This window comes from Bufo gargarizans, chromosome 1 (genome assembly GCF_014858855.1).
Source record: "Bufo gargarizans isolate SCDJY-AF-19 chromosome 1, ASM1485885v1, whole genome shotgun sequence".
NCBI classification, from domain to species: Eukaryota; Metazoa; Chordata; class Amphibia; order Anura; family Bufonidae; genus Bufo; species Bufo gargarizans.
The window spans coordinates 193,884,416-193,908,489 of record NC_058080.1 but is presented as its reverse complement, the minus strand read 5'-3'; the positions used below and the strand labels follow the sequence as shown (position 1 = coordinate 193,908,489).

General features: G+C 44.2%; 1 protein-coding gene across 1 annotated transcript in view; it reads right to left on the bottom strand.

Annotated features, from left to right (window-relative positions):
* Positions 1-24,074, bottom strand: part of MGAT4D (MGAT4 family member D) — a 160,320-nt gene that overhangs the window by 82,648 nt on the left and 53,598 nt on the right. The window contains exons 2-3 of the mRNA XM_044300768.1: positions 7,397-7,558; positions 331-474 (exon numbers count right to left, since the gene is read on the bottom strand). Of these exons, the coding sequence (XP_044156703.1) occupies positions 331-474; positions 7,397-7,558 (306 nt within the window). The remainder of the gene's footprint in view (positions 1-330; positions 475-7,396; positions 7,559-24,074) is intronic.

Sequence of the window (24,074 nt, the reverse complement as noted above, 5' to 3'; positions counted from 1 at the left end):
GCCCTGACTGGGCTGCAACCGTGACAAGGAAACTAGTAAAATGCAAAAGTAGGGAAGAAATGTCAGAAGGATGATGAAAGAGTAAATTGTCTGTGGCCACCACCTGCAAACGTATTCACTTTATGGGGTTGTTTTGCTACTGCCTGCCCGATGCACCCATTGTCCTTTTCATTTGCATTAATTTTAGCAAATAAAATAGATCACAATTGTGTATGGTTCCTAACTAGACAGACATCCCTGACGTATACTGTGATGCTTACCTATTCCCTTTTTTCGAGCAGTGTAAAATGTCACCAATTTGCAAGAGGTATAACAGATTTCCTTACTTACCTCCTGTCTTTCCATGCCCATAATGCACATTTGGCTGCAGGCTGTCTTCGTGGCCCAACAAATGGGGCAGAAACATGTATATGTTTGTAAATTGCATGGGGAGTTTGCTGGTCATATTCAACACCTTCCATTTTATCTCCTCAACTGTAAGGATGAGAAAAAGTCAACTGTAAGCTCGTCATCACCTAACTACAGTCATGTGAAAAAATTAGGACACCCTTTGAAAGCATGTGGTTTTTTGTAACATTTTTAATAAAAGGTTATTTCATCTCCGTTTCAACAATACAGAGAGATTAAAGTAATCCAACTAAACAAAGAAAACTGAAGAAAAGTCTTTTCAAGATCTTCTGTAAATGACATTCTACAAAAATGCCTATTCTAACTGAGGAAAAAGATAGGACACCCTCACATGTATTCCCTCTTAAATTGGCTCAGATCTCACACAGGTATATCACACCAGGTGCACATAATTAGTAGATCGTTACTCTGCATGTTGAATGAGGCTTGCCCTATTTAAACCTCAGACATTTAGTTTGGTGTGCTCCTGACTGTTGAAGTGAGAGTGAGCACCATGGTGAGAGCAAAAGAGCTGTCAGAGGACTTCAGAAAAAAGATTGTAGCAGCCTATGAGTCTGGGAAGGGATTTAAAAAGATCTCAAAAGATTTTGAAATCAGCCATTCCACTGTCCGGAAGATAGTCTACAAGTGGAGGGCTTTCAAAACAACTGCCAACATGCCCAGGACTGGTCGCCCCAGCAAGTTCACCCCAAGAGCAGACCGCAAGATGCTAAAAGAGGTCTCCAAAAACCCTAAAGTGTCATCTCGAGAACTACAGCAGGCTCTGGCTACTGTTGATGTAGAAGTACATGCCTCTACAATCAGAAAGAGACTGTACAAGTTTAACTTGCATGGGAGGTGTGCAAGGAGGAAACCTTTGCTTTCCAAGAGAAACATCGAGGCCAGACTGACATTTGCCAGAGATAAAGTTGACAAAGACCAGGACTTCTGGAATAATGTTCTTTGGACAGATGAGTCCAAAATTGAATTATTTGGACACAACAGCAGAGGACATGTTTGGCGTAAACCAAACACAGCATTCCAAGAAAAGAACCTCATACCAACTGTGAAGCATGGAGGTGGAAGTGTCATGGTTTGGGGCTGCTTTGCTGCAGCAGGACCTGGTCAGCTCACCATCATAGAATCCACGATGAATTCTACTGTGTATCAGAAGGTGCTTGAAGAACATGTGAGACCATCAGTTAGAAAATTAAAGCTGAAGCGGAACTGGACCATGCAACATGACAATGACCCAAAACATACTAGTAAATCAACCAAAGATTGGCTGAAAAAGAAGAAATGGAGAGTCCTGGAATGGCCAAGTCAAAGTCCAGATTTGAATCCCATTGAGATGCTGTGGGGTGACTTGAAAAGGGCTGTACGTGCAAGAAACCCCTCAAACATCTCACAGCTGAAAAAGTTCTGCATTGAGGAGTGGGGTAAAATTTCCTCAGACCGATGTCGAAGACTGGTAGATGGCTACAAGAACCGTCTCACTGCAGTTATTTCAGCCAAAGGAGGTAACACTCGCTATTAGGGGCAAGGGTGTCCTATCTTTTTCCTCAGTTAGAATAGGCATTTTTGTAGAATGACATTTACAGAAGATCTTGAAAAGACTTTTCTTCAGTTTTCTTTGTTTAGTTGGATTACTTTAATCTCTCTGTATTGTTGAAACGGAGATTAAATAACCTTTTATTAAAAATGTTACAAAAAACCACATGCTTTCAAAGGGTGTCCTAATTTTTTCACATGACTGTATACAGACGTGGACAAAATTGTTGGTACCCTTTGGTCAATGAAAGAAAAAGTCACAATGGTCACAGAAATAACTTTAATCTGACAAAAGTAATAATAAATTAAAATTCTATAAATGTTAACCAATGAAAGTCAGACATTGTTTTTCAACCATGCTTCAACAGAATTATGTAAAAAAATAAACTCATGAAACAGGCATGGACAAAAATGATGGTACCCCTAACTTAATATTTTGTTGCGCAACCTTTTGAGGCAATCACTGCAATCAAACGCTTCCTGTAACTGTCAATGAGACATCTGCACCTCTCAGCAGGTATTTTGGCCCACTCCTCATGAGCAAACTGCTCCAGTTGTGTCCGGTTTGAAGGGTGCCTTTTCCAGACTGCATGTTTCAGCTCCTTCCAAAGATGCTCAATAGGATTGAGGTCAGGGCTCATAGAAGGCCACTTTAGAATAGTCCAATTTTTTCCTCTTAGCCATTCTTGGGTGTTTTTAGCGGTGTGTTTTGGGTCATTGTCCTGTTGCAAGACCCATGACCTGCGACTGAGACCAAGCTTTCTGACACTGGCTAGTACATTTCTCTCTAGAATTCCTTGATAGTCTTGAGATTTCATTGTACCCTGCACAGATTCAAGACACCCTGTGCCAGACGCAGCAAAGCAGCCCCAGAACATAACAGAGCCTCCTCCATGTTTCACAGTAGGGACAGTGTTCTTTTCTTGATATGCTTCATTTTTTCGTCTGTGAACATACAGCTGATGTGCCTTGGCAAAAACTTCGATTTTTGTCTCATCTGTCCACAGGACATTCTCCCAGAAGCTTTGTGGCTTGTCAACATGTAGTTTGGCATATTCCAGTCTTGCTTTTTTATGATTCGTTTTCAACAATGGTGTCCTCCTTGGTCGTCTCCCATGTAGTCCACTTTGGCTCAAACAACGACGGATGGTGCGATCTGACACTGATGTTCCTTGAGCATGAAGTTCACCTTGAATCTCTTTAGAAGTCTTTCTAGGCTCTTTTGTTACCATTCGGATTATCCGTCTCTTAGATTTGTCATCAATTTTCCTCCTGCGGCCACGTCCAGGGAGGTTGGCTACAGTCCCATGGATCTTAAACTTATGAATAATATGTGCAACTGTACTCACAGGAACATCTAGTTGCTTGGAGATGGTCTTATAGCCTTTACCTTTAACATGCTTGTCTATAATTTTCTTTCTGATCTCTTGAGACAGCTCTTTCCTTTGCTTCCTCTGGTCCATGTCGAGTGTGGTACACACCATATCACCAAACAACACAGTGATTACCTGGAGCCATATATATAGGCCCAATGGCTGATTACAAGTTTGTAGACACCTGTGATGCTAATTAGTGGACACACCTTGAATTAACATGTCCCTTTGGTCACATTATGTTCTGTGTTTTCTAGGGGTACCATCATTTTTGTCCATGCCTGTTTCATGAGTTTATTTTTTTACATAATTCTGTTGAAGCATGGTTGAAAAACAATGTCTGACTTTCATTGGTTAACATTTATAGAATTTTAATTTATTATTACTTTTGTCAGATTAAAGTTATTTCTGTGACCATTGTGACTTTTTCTTTCATTGACCAAAGGGTACCAACAATTTTGTCCACGTCTGTATATGTGCCAACAAACAATGAATTGCCAGAACACATCATCCATGTCCTCCACCTTTTGAACAAATTTTGGGTCCCCCCTCCCCACAAGACCTGTGGAAAATAGTATTCTTCCCTTCACCCTGCTGTTTTGTTCTGACTCCTTTTTGCGGTTGTTACAGGTATTGGGTGTGGAACCACTGCGCCAACCAACCAGTTTGACATTGAGTCAGACCTAAGGGTGTTATCCTGACAGTTCCCTGGTATTCACATTCTATTTAACCCTCATTCATCTGGACAGCCACCAGGCCCTACCTCTTAGAATAGTTCCATTGTGGTTGGCAGCTGACCTCCTCGGGCCATAAATACCAGCGTGATGCACCAAAGGGTCAGGCAATACTCGCAATCAGAAATCAGGCAAAGGTAAGGGCAGACAGAGTTTGTGCAAAGCCGTGAAACTAGTTTAAAGGGGACATACCCATACTTTCACCCAGGCAGCCCCCTTGATGTTAGCATCGGAGCACCTCATGCTCCGATGCTCTCCTTTGCCCTGCGCTAGATTTTGCAAGGCAAGGGCTCTTTTATTTACAATAACACACTGCCGGGCGGAAGCTTCTGCCCAGCAGTGTGTACAGTGACGTCACCGACTCTGATGGGCGTGCTTTAGCGCTGCCCTAGCAGTTTTACTGGCTAGGGCAGCGCTAAAGCCTACCCATCAGTGCCGGTGATGTCACCGGGCTTCCTGGCAGCCCCATGAAGAGCCTGGTTCGTCGCCGGAACTCCTGAAAATGCCTTTGCCTTGCGCGATTTAGCGCAGGGCAAAGGAGAGCATCGGAGCATGAACTGCTCCGATACTCAAGTCAGGGGGGCTGCCTGGGTGAAAATGGAGGTATGTCCAGGTCAGGACAGGTGGCAATTGGTCAATAAAGTAAAACAGGCAGAGGTCAGTACATGGGTAGACAAAATGAACAGCACACCTTCACTGAGGACTAGCAAGCTAGATAATCAAAGCTAAGGCATCGTCCCCTAGGGAAAGGTGCCTTACCCCTTCAGGACCCTGGGATTTTTTGTTTTTGTATTTTCGTTTTTCACTCCCTGCTTTCTCGAAACCATAACTTTTTTATGTTCAATTAGATGTATGACGGCACCATTTAATATTGCATACAATGTAGTGGGAAGCTGGAAAAATATCCAAAATGGGTGAAATTAGAAAGAAAATGCAAGCCAGTCATAGTTTTATGGATTTTGTTTTTATGGTGTTACATATGGGGTGAAACAAACCTGTTTCCTTCATTCTATGGGTAAGCAAGATTACAGCAATACCACATCTGAATAGTTTTTCTTGTGCTTTAATACTTACAATTTATTTTTTAAACAGATTTTTGCTTTGTGTCATATTCCGAACCCCATAATTTAGTTTTTTATTTACAGATATAGTTATATTTTATCTACAGAGATGTGTGGGTGCTCATTTTTTTAGGGCAATCTGTAGTGCTCACTGATACCATGAGTATTTTTGAAGCCTATATCACTTTTTATTCAATTTTCTTTCTCTTTTTTTTTCTGTTATGGCTTTCACTATACTGGATAAATACATTTATATTTTAATCAATCTGGTGTTTTGGGACACCTAATGTATTGTTTATTTTTATAATAGGGGAAAAGGGAGTGATTAGAATTTTTTTTTTTTTTTTTTATATAGTTTTAAAACCATTAACTTTTTTATTTACACATTTTAACTTTAACAAGCGATTGTTAGATCGCTTTTTCCATAGACTGCAATGAATTAGCACTGCAGTCTATGGGAGATTTGCCATGTTCCTATAGAGGCATGCCACCTGCAAGCCTCCATAGGAACTAATGCTGTTATAGCCATGGATCCTACAGAGGAACTGAGGAACAAATGGCTCCCTCAATGGCCGCACAATGGAGTCATCCAGTCCCTTGAGTGCAGTGATCCTGGGGAAAGCTGCCTCAGATGCTGTGGTCACAACTGACCACAGCATCTAAGGAGTTAAATGTCTGCGATTGGTGTTATCGTCAATCACAAAACATTTGCCTAAGGTGTCTGCTATGTGAACCAGCATAAACCCGCGGGCTATAGCATCCACTGCTACCTGGAACAGGCGCCATGTTTAAAGACCCAACTTGTGCCATACATGTACAGCACAGTTCAGGAAGGGGTTAGATACCCTAAAGTGTCCAGCCACTGGCTAGGGAAAACTACTAGTATAGGGTGGCCTAGTAGGTCAGAAAACATCTCATTTTCTATGGGAAAATTTTGTGAGCAAGCTTTGTGTCACGTACAGAGGTCACTATGGAGGGGGGGGGGGGGGGGGGGAGTAGGATGAATAGTTCTTATCGCCTATTCTTTATGGTACATCCTGACTCCAGGGGCACCAGGATGGACATTTTTATGTGATTTTGTTGAGTTAAAGGGAGTCTGTCACCTACTCTGAGCGTTTTAGACTGCCCAGATCGGGTTAAAGAACGTTTGCCCCCCATTTAAATAGTACCCCTCTTGTGTCTGTCCAACATAGAGATCCTGAAAAAGGTACTTTATAAAGTTATGCAAATTAGCTGTAGCAAGTGCCCAGGGGTGGAGTTACAGCCGCAAGTGCCCAAGCCCCTCAGCTATGAGCCCAGATAACCGCTCCCCTTGCAGTCCTCCTCCCACGAGCACCGATTACCTCTGCACATAGTGGGCAGACCAGTGCAGATGCGCGGGCTCAGCAGTGCCCATCGCTCATGTGACATCTGGGGGGCCTTGGCATTTGCAACAGCTAATTTGCATAACTTTACAAAGTACTTTTTTCAGGATCAGGATCTCTATGTGGGCAGACCCAAGAGAGTTACTGTTTTAATGGGGGTGGCAAACGTTCTATAGCGTGGTCTGGGCGGTCTTAAACACTCAGAGTAGGCGACAGACTTCCTTCAATATGTTTTTGTTCAGATAACCTTGGCTACATCTGTATTTTAGGCATATATTTTCTTTTTTACTGCTTACTGCAAAAACATTAAAAAAATAAATAAAACATACAGCCAAATCAGGGTGCAGTAGGACATCTATACAATCAGATGCTGTTATTGACTTCCACTGTAAAAAATAATAATAAATAATACACATCTTGATACCGTTTTTGACATCATCAAAAAAAACATAGCAGTCTGCAATATATTGTCTTGTCAAAAAAAGCACCCAGACACATTTTATTTCATTTTTATATAGAAGTTAATGGCAACATGATCCAACTGTATATGCATTCTGCTGCACCCTGCCGGACTCTGCTACCAGTATATTTTTTATAGTAAGCAGTAAAGACATATACCCTAACACAGAGGCGTTACCTAGCATAGTAAAGCACAAACACTGATGATGGCTGCTGAACCTACCCCGCGTACTCATACAGCAGAAACCTCTATAAAAAGGCACTGCTACAGATCATTGTTACAGCTCTTTTTACTGTTAGGAGTCAGACACAAGTAAGTCTAAAATAAAATTTATTTTCAGATCTTAGATTAGAAAATGTAACCGATGACATTATTTTAGGGGACCCCGAATCCTACATATAATGTTGCGATTTACTAATACATGTGAATATGAAGATTCATCTTCTCGGACTACCACTGTCAATACCTGTATGATTCTCGAATGCGTTTCTCTTCTCTGCCACTGCCTGTTTTATCTCGTCTAGAACGGCGCTCAGATCTCGAGATCGCTTTTGATTTTCTTGTTCTGCGTGGAAGAGTCTTTGTTGTAATTCTAAAAACTGCTTTTCATATGAATCCATTCCATATTCTGCAAAAAGATATGAATAATGTCAAAGACAACCCAACTTATATAAGAGTTACCATTACTAGAAACTGCTGCACTACAAAAGGACATTTGAGCATTCCTAAGCACATCATGAATGTAAAAGTCCATGTGGTAACCGGACATGTTATTTAACCACTTCAGCCCCGCTAGGTGAAACCCCCTTCATGACCAGGCCACTTTTTACACTTCGGCACTACACTCCTTTCACCGTTTATCGCTCGGTCATGCAACTTACCACCCAAATGAATTTTACCTCCTTTTCTTCTCACTAATGGAGCTTTCATTTGGTGGTATTTTATTGCTGCTGACATTTTTACTTTTTTTGTTATTAATCAAAATATAACGATTTTTTTGCAAAAAAATGACATTTTTCACTTTCAGCTGTGAAATTTTGCAAAAAAAACGACATCCATATATAAATTTTTCGCTAAATTTATAGTTCTACATGTCTTTGATAAAAAAAAATGTTTGGGCAAAAAAAAAATGGTTTGGGTAAAAGTTATAGCATTTACAAACTATGGTACAAAAATGTGAATTTCCGCTTTTTGAAACGGCTCTGATTTTCTGAGCACCTGTCATGTTTCCTGAGGTTCTACAATGCCCAAACAGTATAACTACCCCACAAATGACCCCATTTCGGAAAGTAGACACCCTAAGGTATTCGCTGATGGGCATAGTGAGTTCATAGAACTTTTTATTTTTTGTCACAAGTTAGCGGAAAATGATTATGATATTTTTTATTTTATTTTTTTTTCTTACAAAGTCTCATATTCCACTAAATTGCGACAAAAAATAAAAAATTCTAGGAACTCGCCATGCCCCTCACAGAATACCTTGGGGTGTCTTCTTTCCAAAATGGGGTCACCTGTGGCGTAGTTATACTGCCCTGGCAATTTAGGGGCCCAAATGTGTGAGAAGAACTTTGCAATCAAAATGTGTAAGAAATGACCGGTGAAATCCGAAAGGTGCACTTTGGAATATGCGCCCCTTTGCCCACCTTGGCAGCAAAAAAGTGTCACACATGTGGTATCGCCGTACTCAGGAGAAGTTGGGGAATGTGTTTTGGGGTGTCATTTTACATATACCCATGCTGGGTGAGAGAAATATCTTGGCAAAAGACAACTTTTCCCATTTTTTTATACAAAGTTGGCATTTGACCAAGATATTTTTCTCACCCAGCATGGGTATATGTAAAATGACACCCCAAAACACATTCCCCAACTTCTCCTGAGTACGGCGATACCAGATGTGTCACACTTTTTTGCTGCCAAGGTGGGCAAAGGGGCACATATTCCAAAGTGCACCTTTCGGATTTTGCAGGGCATTTTTTACACATTTTGATTGCAAGGTAGGTACTTCTCACACATTTGGGCCCCTAAATTGCCAGGGCAGTATAACTACCCCACAAGTGACCCCATTTTGGAAAGAAGACACCCCAAGGTATTCCGTGAAGGGCACGGCGAGTTCCTAGAATTTTTTATTTTTTGTCACAAGTTAGCGGAAAATGATGATTTTTTTTTTTTTTCTCTTTTTTCCTTACAAAGTCTCATATTCCACTAACTTGCGACAAAAAATAAAAAATTCTAGGAACTCGCCATGCCCCTCACGGAATACCTTGGGGTGTCTTCTTTCCAAAATGGGGTCACTTGTGGCGTAGTTATACTGACCTGGCAATTTAGGGGCCCATATGTGTGAGAAGTACTTTGCAATCAAAATCTGTAAAAAATGACCGGTGAAATACGAAAGGTGCACTTTGGAATATGCGCCCCTTTGCCCACCTTGGCATCAAAAAAGTGTCACACATCTGGTATCGCCGTACTCAGGAGAAGTTGGGGAATGTGTTTTGGGGTGTCATTTTACATATACCCATGCTGGGTGAGAGAAATATCTTGGCAAACGACAACTTTTCCCATTTTTTTATACAAAGTTGGCATTTGACCAAGATATTTTTCTCACCCAGCATGGGTATATGTAAAATGACACCCCAAAACACATTCCCCAACTTCTTCTGAGTACGGCGATACCAGATGTGTCACACTTTTTTGCAGCCTAGATGCGCAAAGGGGCCCAAATTCCTTTTAGGAGGGCATTTTTAGACATTTGGATCCCAGACTTCTTCTCACGCTTTAGGGCCCCTAAAAAGCCAGGGCAGTATAAATACCCCACATGTGACCCCACTTTGGAAAGAAGACACCCCAAGGTATCCAATGAGGGGCCTGGCAAGTTCATAGAATTTTTTTTTTTTTCGCATAAGTTAGCGGAAATTGATTTTTTTTTGTTTTTTCTCACAAAGTCTCACTTTCCGCTAACTTAGGACAAAAATTTCAATCTTTCATGGACTCAATATGCCCCTCAGCAAATACCTTGGGGTGTCTTCTTTCCAAAATGGGGTCAGTTGTGGGGTGTTTGTACTGCCCTGGCATTTGAGGGTCTCCGCAATCATTACATGTATGGCCAGCATTAGGAGTTTCTGCTATTCTCCTTATATTGAGCATACAGGTAATGAGATTTTTTTTTCCGTTCAGCCTCTGGGCTGAAAGAAAAAAATGAACGGCACAGATTTCTTCATTCGCATCGATCAATGTGGATGAAAAAATCTCTGCCAAAAAAAAAAATGGAGGGGAAAGGCGTCTGCCAGGACATAGGAGCTCCGCCCTACATCCATACCCACTTAGCTCGTATGCCCTGGCAAACCAGATTTCTCCATTCGCATCAATCGATGTGGATGAATAAATCATTGCCGGGATTTTTTTTTTTATATATATATATATATATATATATATATATATATATATATATATATACACAAAATGCTTGCCAAAGCATAGGAACGCCGCCTCCTCCTCAGCTCGTATGCCTTGGCAAACGTATCTGTCACTGCAGAGGAGAAAATCCCGTCTTGCAGCGCCGCATACACCGACTTGTGTGTAATCTGACAGCAGCGCAATGCTTCTGTCAGAATGCACATCGGTGCTGCAGCTAGTAGATCGGTTGTTCCACCTGGAAGGTAAAAAGACAAAAAAAAAAAAAAAAATAAAGAAAAAACCAGGCCACAACGCAATAATTTTATTAACTTTGGAACAGAACATGTAACTTTAACTTTTGGAACTAAACATTAACCTGTTTGCTTACCTGTTTTTTTTTTTTTTGTTTTTTTGTTTTTTTACCTTTATAGAACAAACCTCTCCTTCCCCATGGGTCAATGTGCAAAGCGCAAATCGCCCAAAGATGTGGCGAAGTGCGTTATGCACTTTGTCCCATGTGAAAGGAGACGTTTGCAGCAGCTGTGAGTGAATGGGCCCTAATAGCCCTGTGTGCCTATCCTGGTGAGATGTGATCCCTATGCTAGGTGTACCTGTGTGTGGTACTTTCGGAAACACTCCCCTAAGCATAGGGCAGGGTGGTCGGGACAGTCAGGACAGAAATAACGGGTGTCACGCCTTATTCCACTCCTGCTACAGACACGACATTTTTTTCGGGGTGGCGGTCGGTTTGAGGTACCAGCAACGACACTGGGGAAGTGTCGCTCGTGTAGACGGCTAACTACACTGGTGGATGGGGCCACGGAACCTCCTGGATACAGGAGGTTCGCGATGATCTCTTCCTGAAATTTGAGGAAGGATCCAGTTCTCCCAGCCTTACTGTAGAGAACAAAACTATTGTACAGAGCCAATTGAATTAAATATACAGACACCTTCTTATACCAGCGTCTGGTGCGTCGGGAAACTAAATACGGAGCCAACATCTGGTCATTGAAGTCGACCCCTCCCATGTGGAGGTTATAGTCGTGGACTGAGAGGGGCTTTTCAATGACACGGGTTGCTCGCTCAATTTGGATTGTCGTGTCTGCGTGAATGGAGGAGAGCATGTAAACGTCACGCTTGTCTCTCCATTTCACCGCGAGCAGTTCTTCGTTACACAGTGCGGCCCTCTGCCCCCTTGCAAGACGGGTGGTAACGAGCCGTTGGGGGAAGCCCGCGCGACTAGTTCGCGCGGTACCACAGGCGCCAATCCGTTCTAGAAACAAATGCCTAAAGAGGGCCACACTTGTGTAAAAATTGTCCACATAAAGATGGTACCCCTTGCCGAATAAGGGTGACACCAAGTCCCAAACTGTCTTCCCACTGCTCCCCAGGTAGTCAGGGCAACCGACCGGCTCCAGGGTCTGATCTTTTCCCTCATAGACCCGAAATTTGTGGGTATAGCCTGTGGCCCTTTCACAGAGCTTATACAATTTGACCCCATACCGGGCGCGCTTGCTTGGGATGTATTGTTTGAAGCCAAGGCGCCCGGTAAAATGTATTAGGGACTCGTCTATGCAGATGTTTTGCTCTGGGGTATAAATATCTGCAAATTTCTGGTTGAAATGGTCTATGAGGGGCCGAATTTTGTGGAGCCGGTCAAAAGCAGGGTGGCCCCTGGGACGGGAGGCGGTGTTGTCGCTAAAGTGCAGGAAACGCAGGATGACCTCAAATCGTGTCCTGGACATAGCAGCAGAGAACATGGGCATGTGATGAATTGGGTTCGTGGACCAATATGACCGCAATTCATGTTTTTTTGTCAGGCCCATGTTGAGGAGGAGGCCCAGAAAAGTTTTAAATTCGGAAACTTGGACTGGTTTCCACCGGAAAGGCTGGGCATAAAAGCTTTCCGGGTTAGCGGTGATAAATTGTGTGGCATACCGGTTTGTCTCTGCCACGACTAAGTCTAAAAGCTCCGCAGTCAAGAACAGCTCAAAAAATCCCAGGGCCGAACCGATCTGAGCCGTCTCAACCCGAACTCCAGACTGGGCGGTGAAAGGGAAAACTACAGGTGCTGCTGAAGTTGGGGACTGCCAATCAGGGTTTGCCAGCACCTCTGGGATTCTAGGGGCTCTACGGGCACGTCTTTGTGGTGGCTGCGACGGGGTCACTACTGCACGTGCCACCGTACCAGCTTCAACTGCCCTTCTGGTGCTCGCTACTTCACCAGGTTGTACGGCAGTGCTGGTACTAGGTCCAGGAAGGGCTGGGCTGCTGGTGTATGCCTCACCACGTAATCCGACAGCACCAGCCCCACTCTGCTGCTCTTGAAGCGGATCCTGCGGTCTAGCGACACGGGGCCGGGTACGCCTGGTGCTATCAGGGACCTCAGCCTCCTCGTCCGAACTTTGGGTCAGAGAGCCACTGCTTTCTACAGGTTCGTATTCTGACCCGCTGGATTCATCAGATGAGGGTTCCCACTCCTCATCCGACTGGGTCAGAAGCCTGTAGGCCTCTTCAGAGGAATACCCCCTGTTTGACATGTGGGCAACTAAATTTAGGGGTATTCCCTGAGACTACCCAAGAAAAAAAAAGCAAGCCTGTCTTACAAAGGGGAGGCTAGCGAAGTACCGGAGGCCGCTGCGGTTGATAAAAAATATCAAAACTGATTTTTTTATCGCCGCAGTGCGTGTAAAGTGAATGTGCAGTGATCAAAAAAAAAAACATTTTTTTGTCACTGCGGTGGGGCGGGTGTGGGCGAACGCACGTGTGGGCGACCGATCAGGCCTGATCGGGCAAACACTGCGTTTTGGGTGGAGGGCGAACTAAAGTGACACTAGTACTATTATAGATCTGACCGTGATCAGTTTTGATCACTTTCAGATACTATAAAAGTACAAATGCTGATTAGCGATACACTAATCAGCGAATAACGGACTGTGGTGCGGTGGGCTGGGCGCTAACTGATCGCTAACTACCTAACCAAGGGACCTAAACTATACCTAAAACCTAACGGTCAATAACAGTGAAAAAAAAAAAGTGACAGTTTGCACTGATCACTTTTTTCCTTTCACTAGTGATTGACAGGGGGGGATGACAGGGGTGATCAAAGGGTTAATTGGGGTGATCTGGGGGCTAAATGTGGTGTGGTGGGTACTCACAGTAAAGATGTGCTCCTCTGCTCCTCTGCTGGAACCAACCGACCAAAAGAAGGAGCAGAGGAGCACAGCAGCCATATAACCCCATCATATTTACTAATATGTGGGGTTATATGGCTGCTGATTGGATTTTTTAAAAATCAGCAGCCTGCCAGCCAATGATCGTGGCCGGCAGGCTGCTGACGAAATAGTCTTCTGCGAAATGCCGGCCCGCGATGCGCATGCGCAGGCCGGCTGTGACGTAATCTCGCGTCTCGCGAGAGGACGCGCCGATGCGTCCAGGAGGAACTAAACAACCACCTCCCGGACGCATCGGTGCGTACAGCGGTCGGGAGGTGGTTAAAGGGGTTATCCGATTTCTCAAACAGCCTCCCCCATGTGCCGGGCCCCTCACATATATATACTTACCCTGCTCCCCACACCACTCCTGGTCCCCGCTGCTGCTTCTCCCTGTACACTGATAAAAACATCTAGTGTCAGGGGGAAAGCCAAGGGCAGACGGGGACGAGCCTCCCTAGCATCATGGGTGACGCTACGGAGGCTCGTCCCCGCCTGCCATTGGCTGCTCCCCTTCCCCCCTAGGAGCAACACCTAGAAGGCTCTTCTCTCTCTGCAACTGCTGTGACCAACACAGATGCCTTCAGCTGCCAAGTGCATATGAAACAGGTCAACCAGTTTCATAGATACAGTACTGCTGACAGATGTACTTTAAAATAGATTTTAAAAGGAACCTATCATCTTGAAAATACAGTGTAGTCTGTTTCAGTAAAACATTTATAAATTCAAATCTCTGCTAATTCTATGGTTATAAGTCATGTGGGTGATCCTTCCTATTCAGTAGTTGACAGCCAACTCTTCATAAATAAAGGCGGATTTACACTGCCCAATATTCGGGCAGATTATCGGGAATGAATGTTCCTTCAAACACTCGTTCCCGACAATCTGCCCGTCTAAATGTGCTGCCAATCACCCAATGAATGAGCGAACCGCTTGTTCATCGGGGGATCCTGCTGTTCCTGCAGGCACGGAAATGATCATTTCTGGGCAGCAGATTGTGCTGTTTAAACATCGATCTGCTGCCCAGAAACCATGATCGCAATAGCGAACCCTCGTCATCATACTGTGAAGGAGATTGCTGAATGCAAATACAGCTGTCTCCTTCACTGAACAAGAAGCCAACTGTCGGGAAGGAACGCTTTTCCTGACAATCGGCTGTTACACTGGGACGTGTAGACCATTCTTAAGCATAAGGGAGCTACTTGTCAATCAGTAGGACCGCACACATGGCACCTAGGCATCTAAAGATCAGAAATTAAAATGAATAAATCACTTGTTTTACTGAAACTTTATGTCAGTCTGCTCAGCTCTTCCTGCTCTATAACATGCTGCCCTCAGATTACTCTGCATTTTCATGGTGACAGGTTCTCTTTAAAGGAGCCAAACAACTACAAATGAAAAATGTGCATTTAAATGGAACAGTGGAACACATTTTGTTAAGTGCCTTTAAGTTTTCCATTATGGCAATCCATAAATGTAATGGTTTCAATGTATTCCTCTGTGAGAAGAGCTCATTAGTAACCCGCTAATGTATTTTGTTTAGATGTACAAAGAACTCTAGAGATATCCATCCAGATAGACTTCATATTCTTACAGTATATTACAGGGCATCTGTCAGCAGATCTGTACCTATGACACTGGCTGACCTGTTACGTGTGCGCTTGGCAGCTGAAGCATCTGTGTTGGTCCCATGTTCATATGTGCCTGCATTGCTGAGAAAAATTACATTTTAATATATGCAAATGAGCCTTTAGGAGCAACGGGGGCGTCGCCATCACTCCTAGAGTATCTGCTCTCTGCAACTGCCGCACCCTCTGCACTTTAGACGTCAGGTCCATGGTGATGGATCATGTGATGGACCATGTGATGAGCGCAATGACGTTATCAAAGGTCCTATTCCTGTGCACAGCAAAGATGAAGACAGAAGAGAAGCCGGGCTGCGCGAGCAAGTAGATTAAGGGGAGTTAAATTTTTACCCCTCCAGCCGTATTATAATAGGCATTCTGTATTAAGAATGCTATTATTCTCCCTTATAACCATGTTATAAGGGGAAAAAAAAAAATGCAATCTACACAACACCTAACCCAAACCCGAACTTCTGGGTACAATGTTTTGCACTTGCGTGAAAAAATCGCGTATTTTCCCGCAACGCACGCGTATCTTATCCGGGCCAAAAACATGACGCCAGTGTGAAAGAGGCCTAATAAAGATTAAGGCCTCTTTAACACGAGCGAGTTATCCGCGCAAGTGCAATGCGTGACGTGAATGCATTGCACCCGCACTGAATCCTGACCCATTTATTTCAATGGGTCTGTGCACATGAGCGTTCTTTTTCACGCATCAGTTCTGCGTTGCGTAAACATTGCAGCATGTTCTATATTCTGCGTTTTTCATGCAGCTCTGGCTCCATAGAAGCGAATGGGGCTTGCATGAAAAACAGAAGACATCCGGAAGAAGAGCGCTTTTCACTGGCGGTTTTTAGGAGATGTAGATTGAAACCCACAATCTGGATGCGGAAAACACAGAACGCAGTCGCAAACAAAACTGATTTAACTTGCGTGAAAAGCCATCAGTTTTTTTTCTGACAGATCCTGACACAATCCATATCGCTCATGTGAAATAAACCTTATACGTCCTTTGTTTTAATGATCCACTCCCGATTTTGGCTTCCAAACCTAACTGTGTGGCCATACACTAAGACTGTTCCCAAGAATGGAATCTCCTCGGAGCCACGACTGTACAAGATTTACAGGTGAAACTCGAAAAATTTGAATATCGTGCAAAGTTCATTTATTTCAGTAATGCAACTTAAAAGGTGAAACTAACATATGAGAGACTCATTACAGGCAAAGTGAGATATTTCAAGCCTTTATTTGTTATAATTTGGATGATTATGGCTTACAGCTTATAAGTCACAATCTCAGGTAGGCCTCTTTAACACGAGCGAGTTTTCCGCGCGGGTGCAATGCGTGACGTGAACGCATAGCACCCGCACTGAATCCTGACCCATTCATTTCAATGGGTCTGTGTACATGAGCGTTGTTTTTCACGCAGCCCTGGCCCCATAGAAGTGAATGGGGCTGCGTGAGAAACTAACATATGAGAGACTCATTACAGGCAAAGTGAGATATTTCAAGCCTTTATTTGTTATAATTTGGATGATTATGGCTTACAGCTTATAAGTCACAATCTCAGGTAGGCCTCTTTAACACGAGCGAGTTTTCCGCGCGGGTGCAATGCGTGACGTGAACGCATAGCACCCGCACTGAATCCTGACCCATTCATTTCAATGGGTCTGTGTACATGAGCGTTGTTTTTCACGCAGCCCTGGCCCCATAGAAGTGAATGGGGCTGCGTGAAAAACGCATTGCATCCGCAAGCAAGTGTGGGTGAGATGCGTTTTTCACTGATGGTTGCTAAGAGATGTGGTTTGTAAACCTTCCGTTTTTTTATCACGCGCGTGAAAAACGCATTGCACCAGCATGGAGAAAACTGAACTGAACGCAATCGCAGACAAAACTGACTGAACTTGATTGCACTGTCATCCACTTTATGCCGCCCATACTAACGGCAGAATAAAGTAGAGACAGGACGAGTTGATTTCAGCGCTCTGTCATTTATAAGTTAAAAGTAAGTGGTTGCCGAGAACCAACATCACAATCATTGCAGACTGAGCCTGGAAAAGAGTCCCAGCCACCTGAGAAGAGTCCTGGTTATTCCTGCTCTCCTGCTGATGACAGACAGTCTTCTACCGAGTTTTCTCCCTTTCTCTCTAGGAGAGAAATGCCAATCATCAGCAGGTGGGTGAGAGAGGAGATTATGACTAAGATGCTGGTTCTCGGCAACCACTGACTTTTAGCTCATGAGTGACACACCACTGAACTCAGCATTTCCGTCACTAATTTATGCTGCCCTCAGTCAGGTCAGCATAAAGTTGATGACAGGTTCCCTTTAAAAGACAGTTGCTATGGCTCGTCTGTCTCCGGCTAAGAAGACAGGAAGACAGAGGGGTGGTCCTTCACACTGCATGCCTGCATTAGGCTTCAGAGTGAGGAGGCGTGTCTCTCAGTAATCCAATCTGATTGGCTGGCAGAGAGCTGCTGGCTACAGCAAGTGTGTATGGGAAGTGAGGGAAAGCAGTTTTGGCCTCAAAGAACTGGCAGAGGAGCCATCTTGAGAAGATCCTCATATTGTAAATGTTTAAACAGCCGTAACTAAGGCACAAACTCAAGAAAAACTGTGGTATGTGAAGAAACTAAAGATTGCTTTATGCATAATACTGCTGCAGCAGTAACATATGCTAAAATTGATGTTTTGATGAAAACATGACAGTTACCCTTTAATTACTGCATAATGAAAGGTTATGCCACTTTATAACATGTTTTGTGTTTTAATTCTTCAAGATTTTCAAGTTCTGCGGCCAAAGAATTGCCATAGAATGATGCCAGTATCTTCGGTATGGCGCTCAGTTTATCTTAATGGCCCATTGTCTCTGTAAACTAAATCACACAGAAGTCGTAGGCACTGAAGAGGCCACCCCAAATGCCTAGCAGTGGAACTATGCATCCTCCACTACAGTGTTTCTGTAAAGGTGGGGTGGATGACAGGCCTTTTCCGGTAGCACTAGAACATAAAATCTTTGCATTTTCTTCACACAGCAGTACACAATGTTCAATGGTATACAGGAGGAGGCCACCATGAAACTGCAGTCCATTCTGCAGGGAGCATGTTAGAGAAGGAGCTGAACAGACTGATGTATAGTTTTAGGGCAGTGGTCGGCAAAGTGAGGCTCTTTAGACCCTTGAATGCGGCTCTTTGGTGCGGGCTCCCGCGGCGAAACCAACCCATCCTGCACTACAGAGGAATCTTGCCTGTGGGACGCATTTGCGTTCCACAAAGCAAGAGAGGGTATGTTGCTCCTGCACCGGGTCCAGAGTCCTGCCCTTGCACCTCTGTCACTGAGCTGACATCAGTGACATTGCTCCGCCTCTCCTCAGTTGGACACTGACCAGCAACCGGACAGCCCGACGTGGGCGGAGCTATAATAGCCCCGCCCCTTTTCTACCTGCGATTCTTGCAGCCTGAACCTTCCAATCTTCCATGCCCAGCATCAGTTGGATTGATATAACTGCACCATTGATGTGAGTGTCAAGGGAATTACTGCGGTTATATTCAGCTTTCCCAGACTGTGCAAATGTGACCGCAGTACAGTAGGAAAGCTGGGTGAATTATATCATGGGATGTCATCCAGCTTCCCTGCTATCCTGCATGGCACAAGTGCAGAGGCATTAGAGTATGGGGGAGAGGCACAGCAGGAAAGCTGGGTGTTTATATATGTGGAGAGTGCGTGTATGACTGCGTCCATGTATGTGGAGAGTGCGTGTATGACTGCGTCCATGTATGTGGAGAGTGCGTGTATGACTGCGTCCATGTATGTGGAGAGTGCGTGTATGACTGCGTCCATGTATGTGGAGAGTGCGTGTATCACTGCGTCCATGTATGTGGAGAGTGCGTGTCTATCACTGCGTCCATGTATGTGGAGAGTGCGTGTCTATCACTGCGTCCATGTATGTGGAGAGTGCGTGTCTATCACTGCGTCCATGTATGTGGAGAGTGTGTGTATGACTGCGTCCATGGCTGCAGCATGAAAGGTACAGAGGCTAAAATACTTGTGGATATGTAAAGGTAAATCAGACATGTCTACTACAATTGCAGCGCATGCACTACTTTTTTGCGTTGCGGAGGCACAGCCAGAAGCACCACAGAAGCACTCATATCCCGGATCCTGGACCCATTCACTTCAGCATGCACTTCCTTCTTATATATTTTAGGTTTTAAAAATGTGGCTCTCAAAAAAAAAAATCAATCGTGGTTTTGGCGATATTTGGCTATACTAACCCAGTATTGTGAAGCCGCAAGCCCCGGAGGACTGGAGCAGATGATGGGAGTGGTAGTGGCCCTGGCTGCAATAATTATTCACAGTGGCAATTCACAGGGATTTTCCTTCATATCAGGTGACATACCAGGCTCTCTCACAGTATGCTAGGCAGAGGTTTTCACCTAGCAGTGAGCCTGGTAACGACACCAACACTAATGAGTGGTCTTTAGCACTGCCCTAGCCTGTTAAACAGCCTAGGGCAGTGCTAAAGATAGTCAATTATTACAGGCTATAGCTACTAGAGGGGGGTCGTTGATCCAGGGAGTTATTCTGATTGCCTGATTGGAGTCGGGAAGGAATTTTTTATTCCCCTAAAGTGGGGAAAATTGGCTTCTACCTCAGTTTTTTTGTTTTGTTTTTGCCTTCCTCTGGATCAACTTGCAGCATAACAGGCCAAATTGGATGGACAATTGTCTTTTTTTGGCCTTATGTAGTATGTTACTAATTAATATCGGTGATGCCGGGGCGCTCCAGAGTGACGTCAGGGCGCCCCATGCGCATGGATGACGTGATCGCATGGCACGTCATCCATGCGCGTGGGGCGCCCTGACGTCACTCTGGAGCGCCCCGGCAGCCGCACGGACGGTAAGTATGCTGCTCCCCCGCTCCCCACTACACTTTACCATGGCTGCCAGGACTTTAGCGTCCCGGCAGCCATGGTAACCATTCAGAAAAAGCTAAACGTCAGATCCGGCAATGCGCCGAAACGACGTTTAACTTAAGGCAGGATCCGGATCAATGCCTTTCAATGGGCATTAATTCCGGATCCGGCCTTGCGGCAAGTCTTCAGGATTTTTGGCCGGAGCAAAAAGCGCAGCATGCTGCGGTATTTTCTCCGGCCAAAAAACGTTCCGTTCCGGAACTGAAGACATCCTGATGCATCCTGAACGGATTTCACTCCATTCAGAATGCATTAGGATAAAACTGATCAGGATTCTTCCGGCATAGAGCCCCGACGACAGAACTCGCAGGTGTGAAAGAGCCCTTAGACGTGTCACAAGACAATTGTAAGGTGGATGTGCACATTAAGGGTCCATTCACACGTCCGCAAAATGGATTTGCATCCGTTCCGCAATTTTGCGGAACGGGTGCAGACCCATTCATTTTCAATTGGGCTGGAATGTGCTGTCCGCATCCACATTTGCAGATCCGCACTTCCGCATCCGTGTTTCCGTTTCCGCAAAAAAATAGCACATGTACTATTCTTGTCCGCAATTGCGGACAAGAACAGGCATATTCTATTAGTGCCGGCAATGTGCGGTCCGCAAAATGCAGAATGCACATTGCCGCTTTCCGTGTTTTGCGGATCCGTGTATCCGTAAAACACATTGCGGACGTGTGAATGGAGCCCAAGGCTCCATTCACACGTCCGCAATTTTCCTTCCGCATCTGTTCCGCAATTTCACGGAAGAGATGCGGATCCATTCATTTCAATGGGGGAGTAATTGCTGTCCGCATCAGCACTTCCATGATGCGGTTCCGCAAAAAAAATGAAGCATGTCCTACTTTTGGCCGCAAATGCGGTCCGCGGACCCATTGTACTCAATGGGTCCGCAAAAAAACGGATGACATGCGGAAAGACACCAAATGTCATCCGCATATCATCCGCATTACCCTAGCAGCATGTATTCCTCCTTCCTTTTTTATTTCTGCGGAAACACGGAATCATGGAATGGATGTGGATGCACTTTTGTAAAAAACTGAAGGTTTTTACGGAAACACGGATCCACAAAAAAACGGACCGTAAGGAAAATTGCGGACGTGTGAATAAGGCCTAAGGGAACTTGTCACATGGTGTTTGAGCTGAAGACGGCATGTTATAGAGCAGGAGGAGCTGAGCAGATTGATGTACAGTTTTATGGGAAAGAGTCTCTGCTCTTTCTATACTTTAGGGTCGAGGTTTCTTTTTAGTTTGTATATATAGATTCCTGGAGGTGTATAAACTCCAATTTAAATGTGCCTGTTTTCCATCCACAGGCTACATTTAGGTGCACCTGTGAGGCCTGGCCATATCAGTCAGTCTTGAGTGGGACTCGCAGACTCCTCCCTCCTCCCATTGCAAGCATGGTTACATGCTGGAGGTAACTGGTGAACTGTTTGTGAGTCGGCCTCATGCTCCTGTAATTTGCCCACTGGCTCCTGGTATTGCCCATACGGCTCAGGTAGGAGAGCGTTAGGTCCCGGGCTACTTGAGAAACCTTGGTGTGGTGCCCGGGCTTAGACATGTTCTACACCATAGGACATGTTGACTAATCTCTCAATTTTAAAATCAGTTTGAGGGTTTAGTGAGACTGCAGAGTGCACCTGTCTTTTGCTATTGTTTTGTTATATTGTTATATTGATTATGACATCCGCACTTGTTACTATGTGTGAGATGTCTATTGTGGTACTTGTGGTTCACCGCGGGCATTCTCCACTGTATGCATTTTGCTGGGGATCGCCATTAGCAACGGGCCACAAGTGCAGGATTTGCTCCCCTGTATATATGCACGACTGCATGTGGGTTTGAGCACCTCCTGCTAATGCCACCCTGTCTTTTTAGTTCGAGGACGCGGTCCTATCAGTGAACGGCACATATAAAAGAGTAGGCGCAGTGGAAGAATCCAGGCTCTCATTCACAATTGAATATCTGATTGGTATTTTTATAGCGATATTTTTAAGCCAAAACCGGTAGTAAATCCTAAGCACAGGAAAAAAAAAAAAATTTAAACCTTTTTTATTCCCCTGGGGTTGTCCGGGCACAAAAAAAAAAATAAATAAATAAATAAATAAATAAATAAATAAATAAAAATCTGTTTAAAACTGCTCAGCAGGGTACTATGTAAATACATAAAGAAGGTTTTTGGAAGGCAGGGAATAAAAGTGAGGCCTCTTAAACACGGCCGTTCTTCGGCCATTAATTGCATTGGGGACCGCAAAATGCACGGGCACCATCTGCGCGGCTGCTGCAATGGATCCAGACCCATTCAACTTGAATGAGTCCGTGATCCATCCGCACCACAAAAATAAATAAATAAATAAATAAATAAATAGACCTATTCAAGTGAATTGGTCCGCATCCATGATAAGGGGAGCACACAGCCGGTGCCCACATATTGTGGACCTGCTACAATACGGGCCACGGCCGGCGACGGTCGTGTGCATGAGGCCTGATGGTGTTCTTTGTGCCTCTGGCATTTTTGCTGAAAACACAGCAAGTTGTAACTTTTGGTGTAATTTTAGGTCATTTTGAATCCCCTCCTCTATAGATGATAAAACACAATGGAACAAAAACCAGCAACTGCACTTTTATTTTATTTTTTCCAAGATTTTTTTTTTTTCAAGAAAACACTACAAAATATGCCATAAAAAACAGAATGAAGTATGGGAAAAAATGATTTAACTTGCGTGAAAAGCCATCAGTTTTTTTTCTGACAGATCCTGACACAATCCATATCGCTCATGTGAAATAAACCTTATACGTCCTTTGTTTTAATGATCCACTCCCGATTTTGGCTTCCAAACCTAACTGTGTGGCCATACACTAAGACTGTTCCCAAGAATGGAATCTCCTCGGAGCCACGACTGTACAAGATTTACAGGTGAAACTCGAAAAATTTGAATATCGTGCAAAGTTCATTTATTTCAGTAATGCAACTTAAAAGGTGAAACTAACATATGAGAGAGACTCATTACATGCAAAGCGAGATATTTCAACCCTTTATTTGTTATAATTTGGATGAGTATGGCTTACAGCTTATGAAACCCCAAAGTCACAATCTCAGGTAGGCCTCTAACACGAGCGAGTTTTTCAAGCGGGTGCAATGCCTGACGTGAACGCATAGCACCCGCACTGAATCCTGACCCATTCATTTCAATGGGGCTGTGTACATGAGCGTTGTTTTTCACGCATCAGTTCTGCGTTGCGTAAATATCGCAGAATGTTCTATATTCTGCGTTTTTCACGCAGCCCTGGCCCCATAGAAGTGAATGGGGCTGCGTGAAAAACGCATTGCATCCGCAAGCAAGTGAGGGTGAGATGCGTTTTTCACTGATGTTTGCTAAGAGATGTGGTTTGTAAACCTTCCGTTTTTTTTATCACGAGCGTCAAAACGCATCAAAACGCATTGCACCAGCACGGAGAAAACTGAACTGAACGCAATCGCAGACAAAACTGACTGAACTTGATTGCAAAATAGTGCGAGTTTCACTGAACGCACCCTGAACGCATCTGGACCTAATCAGTCACGCTCGTGTTAAAGGGGCCTTACGGTCATATATTTTTTTATGTGCTAGTTTACTAGAGCTAGGCATGTATACCCGAGTTAGTCAATGATTATCAAAAGATCTGTTATTACCTTATAATAACAGTTTTCATTAATGTACTCTGTCCCTTTCCACTGCTCCCTTAAAGGGAACCTGTCATCCACTTTATGCTGCCCATACTAACGGCAGAATAAAGTAGAGACAGGTGAGTTGATTTCAGCGGTCTGTCATTTATAAGTTAAAAGTAAGTGGTTGCCGAGAACAAACATCACAATCATTGCAGACTGAGCCTGGAAAAGAGTCCCGGACACCTGAGAAGAGTCCTGGTTATTCATGAATTCCTGCTCTCCTGCCCACCT